Genomic DNA, 15,259 nt, shown 5'->3' with positions numbered 1-15,259 from the left:
AAGTGCAAAAGTAAAAGTGTTCTTTGTGGAAGGCTGAGCTATTTTGCATCTTAGTGTAACATCCCACAGAAATGAGTGGGGGAAAATAAAATTTGGAGAAGTATACTTCCAAATATATCTGATAAAATAGATAATAATTTGAGAGACTGGGATAAATACTCTGGTAGCTCTGAGTTTTTAATGTATATGTTGCTGCAAGGCTGCACAATTTAAGATACAGGTAAGCCTTTCTCACTGCATTTTGAAGACTGTGATCAAAACCTCACAATAACTTTGAAGAGATACTGATTTCCCTTATTGGTTATATGACCAATTTTTAATGATCTGAGAATTTTAACACAGGCCTTCCTTTTCCACTTTTAAAGTGATATCTTCCTTAAAACTCAAGGATCACACAGACTAAGAAAAATCCTTTTTGTTTTGTGTTACAGCTAAATTCTGCAGGAATTCTGTCATACCAGTTTTCCAATTAATTTTGACATTTGCAGTCTCACAATCATTGTTTTGAAGCAATCTGACAAACTCACCTTCTGACATTTATTCCTGATGGACAGTGTTCATGCTACCATATGTGACAGAGGTTTTCAGAGGAAAATTTTAAGTGATTATCTCTGTTGTGCAATATGAAGGCTAAAATGCTTGTATGGAATAGTATGAGAGAATAAAAAATGACCCCTACACTTCACTAACTCCTTGTTCCAATAAAGGATGTCTGATACACCACAGCAAACTTCACATGTAGCATTATGAAGTGCAATACTGCCACCTCTAAGCACTTTGTGTTAGTTACCATAGTACACAGAACCTGTGCTGAGCTAATGATTTTGGGATTGCCATGTGAAATGTTAATGAAATCTGTCTGCTATAAAATTCTCCACAGGACAGCAGCTTTTGTACATTCCCATAATCTCAGAAACAATGAGCTTTGCCTTTTTTCTCTAAAAGTGATCAATACAAGAAGTGTAATCTTGTGGTTTTAAATCCAAAGCATCATATGTGACTGGGAAAATTTCCTATTAACAAGGTACAGGATAACTGCAAAAGGTCTTTTGTCAGTGAAGAATTTTTTTTTTTTGCTATTTACACATGAAAAAAAATGATGTTCCAAACATCAGCATAAATATATGGAAATGTAAAAAGATAAAATATCAGCCAACATGGAAAAAAAAAATCAGATTATAATTATAGCAGAAAGAATCCTACAAATAACTCAAAAAAGAGTATTTCTATTACATGTACCTCTAAATTTTCTGCAAGATTAAGAAAAAAAACACTTTCATATTTCTTTTTAATTTACCTTGTCAATAGTCGTAGAGTTCCATTAGTACTATCTCTATATGACAGATTTAAATAGGCTGAATAATAAAACAACCACCCAGAAGTATATTAAATTATATTTGTATGTACATGTATATGGGAAAAATCTGAGTAAGTATCTTTAAATTGTCATAATAATTTCTGTACATCTCAGCCTTTTTTTTTGGTAGCCTCAAAGTAGAATACTGAGATGCGTGATGCTACTATTACTAAGTATGGTCATTTTAACATTTTAAAGGATACGTACATTTATAGACATGTATTTAAAGGATACAGTCCTACAGAGCACAATGGACTTATCACATGATTGAAGGTTAGCACACGTTAATACATTTTGCTAAACCAAGATTACTGTTAGCCAGTCCTGGTATCTAAAACCATTGATGAATTTTCTCCATGAACTCTGGTAAATTTCTCTAACAAGTAATATAATTTAATATAATATCATTTACACAACCCTTCCTCTTTAGTTCTACCTTCTAGGTGGAACATTAACTTGAGTAATTATAAGGCTTCCATATTTTATTGACCTGCAGAACAGGTACTACTCATATTGTTCCATTCTTATATATAGGGAACAAATATCCTAGTATGAGCAATTTTTCACAATGAATGTCAATATAATACAAGGGCAAAAAGTACATGTACATGAAAATGCAGTAGTTGAGCCTGTGTCTTTTTCCATGTTGTGATCACCTTTTCCCTATTTCAGTTATTACGCAAAAGGACCATCCAGATAACTGGAAAATCAATACCAACCAATCCTAAAGAGGAAAGTTTGTGCTTTCCTGTGTATATTCCTGCAACAAAGAATTTGAGAGAGGAGATATATCAGGATAAATAGGTATGTAGATGGAAGACAACCATAACCTGGAAAGGAGTGAAAGCACAGGGGGTGGTGAGAAAGCTGGGGGCAATGGTGATGAGGAAAATCTCTGAAACCTTCCATGCAAAAGCAGCACAAAGGGGTCTATTTTAAGTGTCTGAACAGAAAGACTTGTACCTTAGGAATCAACCAGCAGGGACCGAAGTCCACACACAGGAGCTGTGACACAGGAGGTACAGATCTGTGATTGCACTGGGACTCCAGAGATGCAGAGAGATAGCACATGCAACTGAAGGGGGTACCATGAAAAGTTCCAGAATATTTAGGAATGACAGCCCAGAAAGGTGAGGATGGGCTGCACTCTATGCAAAATCATGCCTGAAGGCGTGGGGCTTTGCATTGAAATGGGTGACAAGTCAACCAAGAGCTTATTTGTAATGATTAGAAACCAGACCTATGAGCATTACATTGTGGTAGGGATCTGCTGCAGACTGCTTGATCTGCTTGATGGGACGGTGGATGAAACCTTTGGGCAGCTGAAGGAAGCTTTACTCTTGCTTATGCTGGTTACTCATGAGAAACTTTAGCCACTCCTGTATGCTGACAGAAAATATCCAGGAGACTTTTAGAGTATGTTGAAGACAATTTCTTGATCCAGCTGGCTAACAAGCAGTTTAAGGAATGTGTTCTTCAACAGGTGAAGGAATGTGAGCTTGAGTGAATATCAACTTGAATGGCTTTGGTTACTGCAGCCATGAAAATGAGAAAATGAGATATTCAAAATCCAGAAAGAAAATTGGACAAACTGTAGAAGAAAAAAACCTAAACTTGTTAGCAGATTTTGGCTAGTTTAGGGATCTGTTTAACAGGATCTCACAGTAGACAGCCCTGGAGGGCAAAGGGGCCCAGGAGAACTGGTTAATCTTCAAGGACAAGCTACTTCATTACTTTTTATTCTCAGTTTTTACAGCTAAGGCTTGTCGGAGGCTTCCCAGGTGCTTGGCTGGGGCTGTGAGCAGAGTCTGTGAGAGCAAAGGAATACACATCGTAGAAGAAGTTAATGTCAGGGAGCACCTGAGAAAATGGGATGAGACAGGGTGCATCCAAGAGGAAGAAAGCTGTCTCTTGTCATTGAGAGGCCTCACTCATTTTTGAAAGGTCATGACAGTCAGGGGAGATTTCTAATGACTGGAAGATGGGAAATGTCACATCCATTTTCAGGAAATGGAAGAAGGTCCAAGAAACTGCAGGCCAGTCAGCTCCACTTGAGTCCCTGGGGAGGTTATGTAGCAAATCCTCCACGAAACCCTGTCCAAGCACATAAGGATGAAAAAGCGACAGTGAATAGCCAGAATGAATCTATCATGGGCAAAGCATTTCTCATCATTCAATAGTTTTCTATGATGAAATTACTAGATCTATTTATAAGGGGAGAAAAGCAGCCCTTGCATAACTAACTTGACTGTCCTAAACCATTTTTGTTTTAACTTCTTAAGCTGTATTTTACCTATGGTAATTTTCAAAAGCTTGCATGTAAATATTGGTGCTTCTGGGCAAGAACACTGGATGTATACTTCACTAAAAAGTGACTACAAATGCTAAAGAATTATTTTTTATATACTTAACTCTAGAAATAGCCTATAAATGCATGAATATATGAGAAGCATAATTTCTGAACAAAATATTAATGTTATTCTTAGATTGATTTATTATTAGAAAAATTTGCCTATATAGGAAAAATTCCCTTTTCTAAGAATTTATTAATTAAAGCAAAGTCAAACATTGTTTCTCCATCAAGGAAGAGCAATGAAAAAACATTAATGGAATCAAGATAAAATTAAAAATGTTAAACTGAGAAAAAAATGGACAAATACACAATGGTGACTGCATTCTTAGACATTTTTCAAATTTAAAATATCCAGAAATTTAGTGAGACATTTTTAGAGTCCAGGTGGCTACTGAAGGAATAAAGGAAGTTGTAAACAATACAGGATTAAAATGTATTGTTGACAACTCCAAGCTTATAATAACAACAAAACCCTCCTCCCAGACTGCTGAAGTTTTGAAGCCTGTTTATCAAAATTAATTGAGATTGAATGTATCATTTTGTCCTGGTACTGTACAAAACCAACGAGAACTTCACATATTATCTCTGAATTCTACTAAACTCCATTTTCAAAGTACTTAAGGACACAAGTCTCTACTTTTTATCAGGAAGATTTGTAACACGAATAGCCACAGCAATTGATAAAATCTTTCTTCTTGGTATAAATTAGAGTTTGTAGAAATAGTTTGTAGTTCTTATATTTCATCCCTGGCATTCACAGACATTTAGGTCTTGCAAAATTTTTAATTCACCTAAAACACTTAAAACAACAAACTCCAAACCCAAAACAAACTTTAAAAACAAACAAAAAACCCACCACCACCACAAAAAAAAAAACAACCAAGCCCAAAAACTATCATATTATAGGTGAACAGTTCAAAGTCTCAGTGTATGAGATAAATGTAAGAACTCCTCATGTAGGTTCAATCTATCTGGGTCAATATCCTGAACTATAGTCACAGCAGTTTACTGAGATGAAAGCACAGAACCCCAAAAATTGGGGTAAACAGTCCTGAGAAAATTACTTGGAAAAAGTCCACCCTTGTGCACAAACTAAAACTGGGAGTCTGATGGGCACTGGATGGCTTTCCCTGGTCTGGCTCTGTCCATCAGCACTGAAGAAGTTGGAAAAGACCAGCTTCTAACTCCTCATTTGAGCTCATCTTCCAAGATTAACCTAAATACAAAAAGATCCAGCCTGATGCTGTTTTCCTGAACACATGAGAATCTCCTAACAAAGATCAGTGAGAAATTGTTCCATATAGTTTCCCATGTTTAATTATAATGAAAAAGAGTAAACCAGAGTCAGTAAAAACTAACAAACAAACAAAAAGAGATAAGACAAATCTTCAAAATATTTGTGAAGTTCCAAGTAGCGTGATGATCGAGTACTTGACTGCATATTATATACAATCCTCCATGGAAATGCCCATTTCATGTGTTCTAATATTTTATTTTTCTTCCAACACAGGGATTCCACATACCCCAGCTGTGAATCCTCAGATCTGTACAACACTGATTCAGACTATCCAAAAATTTCAACTGTTCCAGCTGTCACAGAAAAGAACTGGGGCCAGCTGAATGTCAGGATGCAAGTAGTTACTATTATATTACTGCTTCTTCTTTGTAATGCATCTGACTGTAGGAGGACAAGGAATAGGAGTTTGAGAAACAATGAAAGGGAAAATATCTTAAGGAGAGCATCTAGCACTGTTAAGCGCAATGCCCAAGGCCTAACATGTGATATTTACACTTATCTTCATGAGAAATACTTAGATTGTCAGGAAAGAAAATTGGTTTTTGTGGCACCTGATTGGCCTGAGGATATAAAACACATGCTGCTAGCAAGAAACAGAGTTCGTAAATTAAAGAATAATATGTTTTCCAAGTATAAAGTACTGAAAAGTCTGGATTTACAACAGAATGACATATCAAAAATTGAGACTGAGGCTTTTTATGGTTTGGATAAACTTACCACACTGTTACTTCAGCATAACCAAATTAAGATTTTATCTGAGGAGATTTTTATTTATACACCCAGTCTAAACTACCTACGTCTCTATGACAATCCCTGGCATTGCAGCTGTGAACTAGAAACTCTTGTTACAATGCTACAGGTTCCAACAAACAGGAATTTGGGAAATTATGCAAAATGTGTGTACCCAATAGAACTGAAAAATCAGAAGTTAAAGCAGATAAAAGCTGATCAGCTATGTAGTGAAGAGGACAGGCAGGATCCCAAAAACATAAAACAGAAGCCTGAACCTGTCAAACCAGAATTTGATTCCTCTTTGTGCCACATGTACGTGTTTCCTGTGACAACTCTGAACTGCAGAAGAAAAGGTTTGTATCTGTAATTATACCTGAACTAATGCTTTTAATATTCTATTTATTTAATCCTTTCTACATTTAATCACACATTATTTACTGCAAATGAACTTAATATAGTATTTGCTTTACTTCAACTGAAATTGTTAATTGTTTTTCTCTTATAAATACCAGCAAGATTAGGAATTCTTCCTACATTTTACCTCTGCCCTGCAGGCCAAATTCCACAGATATTCCTTAGTGCTGTAATGTATTTAATAGAAATCAACAGGAATAAAATTAAGCATATTACTTAAGTAACTAGTCTGATTGTACAACTATAAACATACTAATCAGTCAAATTACAGCTCTGCTGAAACTGTTGAACTGATACAGAAAAGCACAGAGTATCTTTTCTTCTTTCCATTGTACAAACACAAATTTATCAATAAATTTAACAGAAGTGAGCTGTGAAGCAGGACTGGAGCAGCCAGCTGTGTTTTCAATGCCCAGAGGAATCTGATTGCAAAGGAAAGGCTCTGCATCCTCATATTTGCTGCACAAGATTTCTTCCACTAAGGGAAGAAATTATATGTTTTTGTTAATAAATACCTCCTCTGTGTTCTTCTTCCCAGAGCCCAGCAAAAAATTCAAAGTTGAAGGGACTTGAAGAAATGTTTTTCAGACGCTTGGATCCATTCCATCTCTAAATCTTTCTCAGGCCCCTAAGAGCCACAGTTAAGCCCTAAGGGTAAACCAGATGGGGTATATATCAACATGGAAATACACATTTATTTTTCCCTTATATTTCCCATATTTTATCCCACGATAAAACAAAAAAAACCAAACAAACAAAAATTACGAGGAGAATAATTCTTTAACATAACGATTCTGAAATAAGAATTGCTTGAAGCAGCCAACACTGTGAGATCTTTTTCCCAATTTTAGCAGAGCTAAGCCTCCATGTTTTATTTAGCTGAACTTCTATCTGCTTTAAGGGTAACTTGATTTTATGTAAAAATTTCAGTGCACCCTTACTCTTGCAACTTTATGCCAGAGAAAATCTCAGAATTCAGTAAAAGTAGATAATATCTAAATATCCAGGATCAATGATTTCAGTATTTGATTACATGGTTTAGTCACTATGTATGTCATAAAAATGGTCTGTGTTCTCTACTTTTTTTTCACCCTGTAAATTCTTTTCTTGTCCATCTGGCTCAATTTTCTCTTTCTTTTACCATGCAGCTACTACATCTTTTAATCAATGACTTATGCTGTTTGTATTATTTTTTAATATTCACCTATCTTACCTTTCCTTCTAGATAAGACCTTAATGATTAGACTATAGATTATGATCTTAATTATCCTTCATAGGATCTTATTTATATCACTCTTACTATTCAGTAAACTGTTATTGAACAAAGCCCAGGCATAAATTATAATCCTAATATAAGCAAAGACTGACTTTACAGCTCTCCCCACTTACTGGTATCAAAGAGATGAGCTGAATACACAAATATACCCAAAAACTTCTAAGGAAAAGCATTTTACTTTTTTCTCTGAGTTCATATAAACATTCCATGTGATCCGATCTTCATGGGAGTTTCAAAGGGGTTTATGATATTTGAAAGCATGGTTTATTGTCTTTAATATTAATAATGGAGGAATAAAGTTATTTCAACCTCTATTTGATAGTACTAGAGGGTACAGGGACTCCCTCCTTCAGGTCAAGAGCTAAGTATATCAATCCAGAACTTCCTGCATGCCTAGCATGGACACATTATGTTTCAATACTTTTTTGGAAGTACCAGATCTACTGTGCATATGCTTGACAGCTGGATGCAGATATCGCATGGATATTTGGTATTTCTGAACATATGGCAATCTTTGATGAAAGCATTGTACTTACTGTCTTTGTATATGAATATTGTACAGTAGATGCACAATTTCACTGGAATTTTCATCAGAAATAGGAGTGCAATGCACACAAAATCCAGGGAAAACACAAACATTTCTCTAAATCTGTGTGGACAAGAATTCAGAATAGAAAAAAATAGTGCATCAGTTGCCAAACCAGTAAGATGACATTGAAATCTGCAATCCATTATTGCTTTACAATGGAAAGAATGGAATGATAAGCACTCGCTCTACCACTACTAAGTATGTCTAAAGACATACAGGTCAGGAGCTTTCAGTTAATTTCAGAAGCTCTTGAAAGAAACATCTTAAAAATACATTTCTCTATGTGTATATTCTCTCTTTTTTTAAATAATTTGCTTATATCTCATCAGACCAGTGTCATGCCAGAACCTGTGGTACTCCAGAATGAAATACTCCATGACCTTGATTCTCTTTAAAAAAAAAAAGAAAAGAAAAAAAAAAAAAAAAAAGGACACAAAAACAGTTTGTTTGCATTTCTACAAAGAACTTGTATTTTTCAGGACAGTTGAAAAAAAAAAAAATCTGCTTTCTAGTACTGCCAAACTCTCCAAGTCTCTAAATTCAAGCATTGTTTACATTCATTTGGTGATAAATAGGCCCTGAAACTTTCACATCTGCAGAAGCAGGAAGCAATCCAACCACAGCAGGCTGGAGTAGTTCTAATACTTATGTATTTATAATACCAAAGCTCTACTTATAATCATATATGAGGCAGGAAGACTATGGCATGTTGCTGTAGTCTCAAAAATACCTGATTCATTAGATATCTTCAGAACTTCAGAAGTACAGTGACCACACAGAGTCCAGCACAGATCCAGAAACAACTTGCTTTCATTCAAAGATGGTAAAATAAGAGACACTGCTCATTTTCTTGTTATGGCAGCGCAGGATTAGAACACTCATTGAGCAAATATAATAACCCTGGAGATTAAGTTTGTTAACATTACCCTGAGAGGGTTCAAACCACAGTCTGCACTTCTCAAGCATGGGCCCTTACTACTGGAGTAGAAGCTGCTCTTTCTGGAGTCCTTTTGCCAGGAACACTGTAAGGATATGGACACTGATGACTGAGAGGTCCTCGGCTGCTTTGGAAATGCCAGTGATAGAAGTAAGAACAAAGCGAGAGACAGAAGACAAAATGCCACTCTGCTGCACGAGTGGTTTTTTTATATAGTTACTATGGTTTCTTTTCTTTAAGCATCAAGAACTTCATGCACATTTTTTATATTAGTATAGTATCTTTACTACTTACCCTATTCCTACGTGAATGGTCTAGCTCTACTAAAATAAAAATATAAACTACAGAGGTTTTATTATAAGCACTAATGAAGAGAACAATTTTCACATGAAATGTAAAGGTACAAGTAAAGAAAGAATGAAAATCAGACGTTGAAAAAACATGGTGGCACTAGTAGAGGGGATAAAAGGGAAAGAAAACAGGAAAAAATGTTAGACTGAAAATACTCTGTCTGCCATGCAACTGTGATACCTAAGCAGTAAGAATAATCTAAAGCTAATACGAGTTACATATTTTTCATTTTTTAAGATTTAAAGAAAGTTCCAAGTAACATACCTCCAGATATAGCTAAACTTGATTTGTCCAACAACAAAATTAGACAGCTACGAGCCAAGGAGTTTGAAGATGTCAGTGAATTGAAGATATTAAATCTAAACAGTAATGGAATAGCATACATTGATCCTGGTAAGAATAATTTTAAATACTTATTACAAATTATTTCTCTTGTATTAAATACTGTCTCTATAAGATATAAACTGGGGGGGGGGGGGAGGGAAGAAAGGATTGAAAAATCTAGAAGTTGGTGCAAATTTTACCTTTTGTACCTTTCAATTCATACCAATTGTACCAATTCAATTCATGTTTGCACTGAAATATATTTATCATGAAAATCAATAAAGAAAGACACATTTCAGTTGCCCTTTCTTAATACTAAACTAACCAAGTGAAAAAGGTAATTCTGGAACCTAAAGGCTAATAGTTTTCCAAAATGCTAAGTAGTTGAATGATTTTTTTAAGTATCTTTGCCACATCTAAGAAAACATGACATATAAGGAGGTTACTTTTCAATTATCTTTTACGATAAAATAAGAGACAAACCTAAAGAATTTAAACTCTTTTTGGTTAAAAATCACTACATAGAATTGCTTTTAAGTTATATTTTATTAGAACTCAAGTGCCATTATTGGCATTTTGCTTATAGCCTATGTGCATTTGGATTTAATTATGAAAGCAGAGATAAACTGGGTGAGAGAAAGAGAGAGAAAATGGATGAAGTAAAAAGGGCCTTATCGAGTACTATCTTGGCAATTAAATAGCATCATGATGTCTTAATATTGGTAAAATGGTACTTGTGAGGTTTAACATTACACAGTTGATTTATTTAAATTAAGACTTCTGCTATTAAATGAAATAGTATTCTTGCAAAAAGTATTAACTGCTCTCCGAAATGTAACTCAAGCATTATTATGAAGCTCCATGTTTTACTCCATTCTAAATCTTCAAACATTACTTTGAAGGTTCTATACATGCACACAAATACCTATATATACACAAAAACCTCTAGCCCTGTACATTGTCTAATAATAAGTTTCCATATTCCTAGTTCTGTATCATAACAGTTACAGTAGGATTCAATGAGCAAATCAGACATTCATCCACCTCCACTGTGTCTAGTCTACACTCAGACACACTCATGAAGTGTTTTATAGCTTTACCAGCAGTGCAACTCTTCTAATATTTCTCACTTCTGAAAGCATGTGGCATATTTTAAATTTCAATGTTTGAGAAATCCTTTTGTAGCCTTTTAGCCAAAAGAAAAAAAAACAAACAACAAAAAAACCAACCAGTAACTCTAAAATTTAAAAAATGTTTTTCCTCTTCTAGATATGCATATCCTTCCTGTCATAGATATAAATGGTTTTTTTCCTAAGTTAACTTTATAAAGTACCAATAACTTTTTCTATTGATTAGCTGCTTTTTCAGGCCTCAATAACTTAGAGGAGCTGGATCTATCAAACAACAGCTTGCAGAATTTTGAATATGGAGTACTGGAAGATCTTTACTTTCTGAAAATACTGTGGCTGAGAGAGAATCCTTGGAGATGCGATTACAACATACACTATCTTTTCTACTGGCTGAAGCACCACTACAATGTTCACTACAATGGCCTAGAATGCAAAATGCCTGAGGAATACAAAGGATGGTCTGTTGGAAAATATGTTCGAAGTTATTATGAGGAATGCCCAAAAGACAAACTTCCCATTTATCCAGAAACTTTTGATTTGGACAAAGATGACGAGGAATGGGAACGACACAAAGAGCAAACAGTTCAGACAGTAAAGAAGCATGGTGTAATTGTCACCGTGATAGGCTAATAAGGGAATCCTTTCTCTTAGTAGATTTAAATAACTGATATTTGAGAAAGAAAAACATGCTGTTTACATTTGTTCTAATTATTCTGTTGGTTTGTAGGACTATCTGCCTACAAAGATGTCTGTTTATTGCCGATAATGACTACAGAATGACACTAGTTCAACAGTGACCTTCATCTAGTAATTGTTTTTGACAATTTGTTCTGGACACTCTTGTAAAATATTTTGACAAGTATTTGAAACTATACAGTAAAAATCAATAGACACAAATGTACATAATTATGGTGGGGAGAAGCTGTCTTATGCGTGGACACAGTTTATGTGTTCACACAGAAATAGCTGCAGGATTGTGACCAAGATCTATTTTTCCTGAATGTATTGACAGTTCTTTGTATCTATCAGTTTCCTGAAACATTCCCAGAAAACGTTTCTAAGATTTTTATATCTATTTCCTGTTGTTTTATGGTAGACTAAAAAAAACAAACATAAGACTAACCTTAAATACAATTCTAGAAAAAGAGGAACAGCAGTTGTTATACTAATTAGGATTAAAACACAGAAGGTGGGTTCTACTTGCTGATTTACCAGTGTTCCTCCTCAGTCCTGAATGAATAACTCAGCCTCTGCCTCTTCCATACCTGAGGTGCCTTGAAACAATAAGTAGCCAAGACATGGTTGGTTCCCAAGATCCAGCTCCACATGCTCATAATTCCCTTTTCTGGTTTTTGAGGCAAGGAGAGCTGAAATCTTTCTAGGAAGAATTTTATGTTGTTGTATCAGTTTGACACAGATTACATGCCATCACATCCAGGTGACGAAGATCATATAAAGGGTGCTGTGGTCTGCACTGAGCACATCAGTGCCCACCCAAGCTGAAGGTAAGTATACTTTTGAAAGCTCAGAAGTGTGGGACTTTCTCTAAGTTCACTCTTCTCTCAGCTGATTTGTAAAATGCATGTTACAGCACCTCCTTGTCAAACATCTGTCTATGTGATAAAACCTGTGATCATTCTAACAGTACAGCAACAGGGCAGCACAAATGCCTCAGCTAAATAGATGAGATCTCTAAAGATAAAATTCCTTGCTACATAATATTCTTAGGTCACTAAGAAATGTGTACGTGCAGAGTAGAAATTCAGGGCCAAAACTTAAAATTTCTCTTAACTATTGTGAAAGAAGTTCTGGGAGACTCCACAGAGAAACTTTCCTCATTTAAAGGTCTGGAGACAATGATGGTGTTTGTGCATTCCTCTGGTGCTTTAACCACAAGTCCCAAAGGTTGCTCATTTTGTTCTACAAGACAAAGCACTCAGTGCTTTAGTGTTAACATGAAATAAAAAAAAACAACACACAGGAAAAAATCAGGAGGCATTTTTTTTGGCAGGAATGCCAAAGAATCTCAAAGCAAACACATCCATTATTATTTACATTTCTTTAGGTCCTCCATTATTCAGATATTAATATATTTAATGGTGCTTTTCTGACAAACTGGGTAATTTAGCCATTTCTCCTACAATATCCTTCAAAAACTTAATAGTAAAAAATACAACTGTATTTTTAGTTGCAAAAAATACAACAAAATACAAAGTATCTGACTCATCCCTGTTCCTGGAAATATCTTAAGCATTATCTTCACTGTTAAAGGTTAATCCTGATAAGATGGAACAGAGAGGAAAATCCCATTTGCCAGTAACACTCACTAAATAGGGCATATTCTGGAAACTTAAAAGTGCTGAAAGTAAAAAAAAAACATCTGCCACAAATAGTAACAAGTACTAAGTAATGTTGTCCTCCTCCTCTCAGATTCTGGACAATTATCTCAATACAGAACCACTGGGTCTGATTGAAAAGGACAGGCAATGAAACCACAGCAGAACATCTGTTATTGGCAGCACAGACAATGGTGAAAATCTGAGTAGGAAAAAATGCATTTATAGACCATGTTATGTTAATTTCTGCAAAGAGTCAGTGCTGGGAAAAAATACTAGTTTAAGGCAGGCTAAGTCTGGGTAGAAAAGACAATCCTGGAGAAGAATTTAAGACAAAAGAAGAATATAAGACAAAATCTGTGTGAGAGGTCTTTGATCTCTCAGGTGAGCAAGAAGTACCAGCTGAAAAAGCAGTGGAATAAGACTAGTTGCTCTTGTTTGAAGGCCTTGGGGATTCCCAAAGAGACACCCCCACTGAGGATTTGGCAGAATACACAACAATAATTGCAGTAATTGCAACTACAAATAATGTAAGAACACAACAATAGAAATAGGAGGTTGGGGCAAGGATTATATAGATTAGCATGATCTCCTGACAGTGACTCAAATTCTTTGAGAAAAGATTGTGTGAACAGAAAAAGCATACAGGAGTTATGAAGGTAGTGCAGAAGGAGGTAGCACAAGAAAAAAGACAATAATATATCTGAAAAACATACATATGGGGAAAGTTACTAACAATTGGTAAAAACTTCAGCATTACAGAGTTAACTGCTATTTCTCTGAGCTTCTCAAAAATGTACTGTAAAGTACAACCTTTATCAAACACCACAGCCACAAAACACAATTTAACGTTGACATCTTTATGTTGCTGTACTATTTAATCAAAAAGGTCTCAGAAGAGCTTCCATGTCTAAAAGAAAATCATGGGCCTTCCTCTTTTATAAGCTCCTTAGGTCTCTTCTTTAAGTAACTTTTCTCTTGATTTACCTTCTTTCTCTGTCCATAGCCAGGTAATAATTGCATGATACAATTGTATGAAGACAATTGCCTTGTCTTCCTGACATGCAGTTCATGTCCTAGGACTGCTGCCTTAAGGGATGAATTACAGTGTCCTACAGAGGCAGTGCCCCTTTCTCTACCCAGCCACATGAAACAGAAAAAATCATTTTTGCCTTACTCCATTGCAGAATACAGGAAAAATGGATATGTCTGTCAAATACTGGAAATAAAACACTTCAAAAGCTTCTGAGGAAATTTTAGCTCCTGCACTATGAATACTAATGGCAGCAGTTAAAGGCAGTTCCCAGGCACACATGGAAGACAAACGATTCTCCAAGATCACTGACTAGGGGGAGGAATACCACAAACAGCTGAGCCATATCCCATGCAACTCATACACTCGTATTCTCTGGCACAGTAACACACTGATTTGCCAAAGACAGTCTGAGCTGGAATCATATTAACATTCACATCCAGATATTAGACAAAGACTATTATTTCATTAATGCACCACAGGCCAAAGTAAAGAGTACACAACCCCAGTTTTTTAAAACTGCAGATAATTAATTTATCAAGAAAACCCCACAAACATGTTTAGTCAGATGAATAGACCTAACCCACAGTCAAAATAGTTGCTTTTTTAACATTAACAATAAAAGCATGTTGCCAAAATCTGTGTAATCTTGGATTTATTTGGAAAGATGAGGTCAGAACTGTAGCTTGGATAATTTCGAAAGGAAAGGTAGCCTATAATTGAACAAACAGTTCAACTCAGTTTGTTTGCTGAAAAAAATGTCAAAGGAAGAAAATCTCAATATGATTTTCAATCTCTAAAAGAAAATAGATAGTTTTGCAGCAACATTAAACCATCCAAGTAGGCAATATGATAAATATAGCCAGCTAGTGAATTTCAACATAAAAACATATGTAGTTAGTCTAAGTATCAATAGCCTACTGATTTAAATGCATTTCATGCTTAAAAAAAACTATTGTGTATCTTCAAAGCTAGAAGAAACAGCTTTAAAATTAATGTTTTCTAAAAGCCCCTGTAGACTGTCATATATGATTCATCACAACTAGTTTAAAATAGCATTCAGTAGATGTAAACAGACATAATGTTTGATTTTGAATCTACAGGAAACATCAATTATCTACAAAAATGGA

At 35.2% G+C, this 15,259-nt stretch overlaps 2 protein-coding genes across 3 annotated transcripts in view; one reads left to right on the top strand and one right to left on the bottom strand.

Moving 5' to 3' along the window:
• The first annotated feature begins 2,026 nt into the window (after positions 1-2,026).
• On the top strand, positions 2,027-11,974 carry LRRC17 (leucine rich repeat containing 17). The gene is made up of 4 exons (XM_021546138.3): positions 2,027-2,161; positions 5,221-6,092; positions 9,544-9,699; positions 10,987-11,974. The coding sequence occupies exons 2-4, from the start codon at positions 5,339-5,341 to the stop codon at positions 11,388-11,390; spliced, it is 1,314 nt and encodes a 437-aa protein (XP_021401813.3). The 5' UTR covers positions 2,027-2,161; positions 5,221-5,338; the 3' UTR covers positions 11,391-11,974.
• The window catches only part of LOC144246343 (uncharacterized), a 25,533-nt gene continuing 12,426 nt past the window's right edge, over positions 2,153-15,259 (bottom strand). Inside the window, exons 3-5 of one of the 2 annotated variants that reach the window (XR_014952043.1) lie at positions 7,966-8,078; positions 6,669-6,801; positions 2,153-3,451 (exon numbers count right to left, since the gene is read on the bottom strand). Coding sequence is in view for 1 of the 2 variants with exons in the window: in XM_085569349.1 (XP_085425475.1) it covers positions 6,782-6,801; positions 7,966-8,078 (133 nt within the window). In the remaining variant the exon portion in view is untranslated. Of the gene's footprint in view, positions 3,452-5,481; positions 6,802-7,965; positions 8,079-15,259 lie in introns of those variants that run through there. The other variant, XM_085569349.1, reaches the window with a different exon arrangement.

Source organism: Lonchura striata, chromosome 1A, assembly GCF_050655825.1.
Source record: "Lonchura striata isolate lonStrDom1 chromosome 1A, ASM5065582v1, whole genome shotgun sequence".
NCBI classification, from domain to species: Eukaryota; Metazoa; Chordata; class Aves; order Passeriformes; family Estrildidae; genus Lonchura; species Lonchura striata.
This window is presented reverse-complemented; position numbering and strand designations above follow the sequence as displayed.

Bases quoted from the DNA above. Each gene is read 5' to 3' on its own strand.
- LRRC17 (XM_021546138.3), top strand. From the start codon at position 5,339: ATGCAAGTAGTTACTATTATATTACTGCTTCTTCTTTGTAATGCATCT. The intron at 6,093-9,543 runs GTTTGTATCTGT...TCATTTTTTAAG, and splicing joins TCTGAACTGCAGAAGAAAAG to ATTTAAAGAAAGTTCCAAGT. The intron at 9,700-10,986 runs GTAAGAATAATT...TCTATTGATTAG, and splicing joins AATAGCATACATTGATCCTG to CTGCTTTTTCAGGCCTCAAT.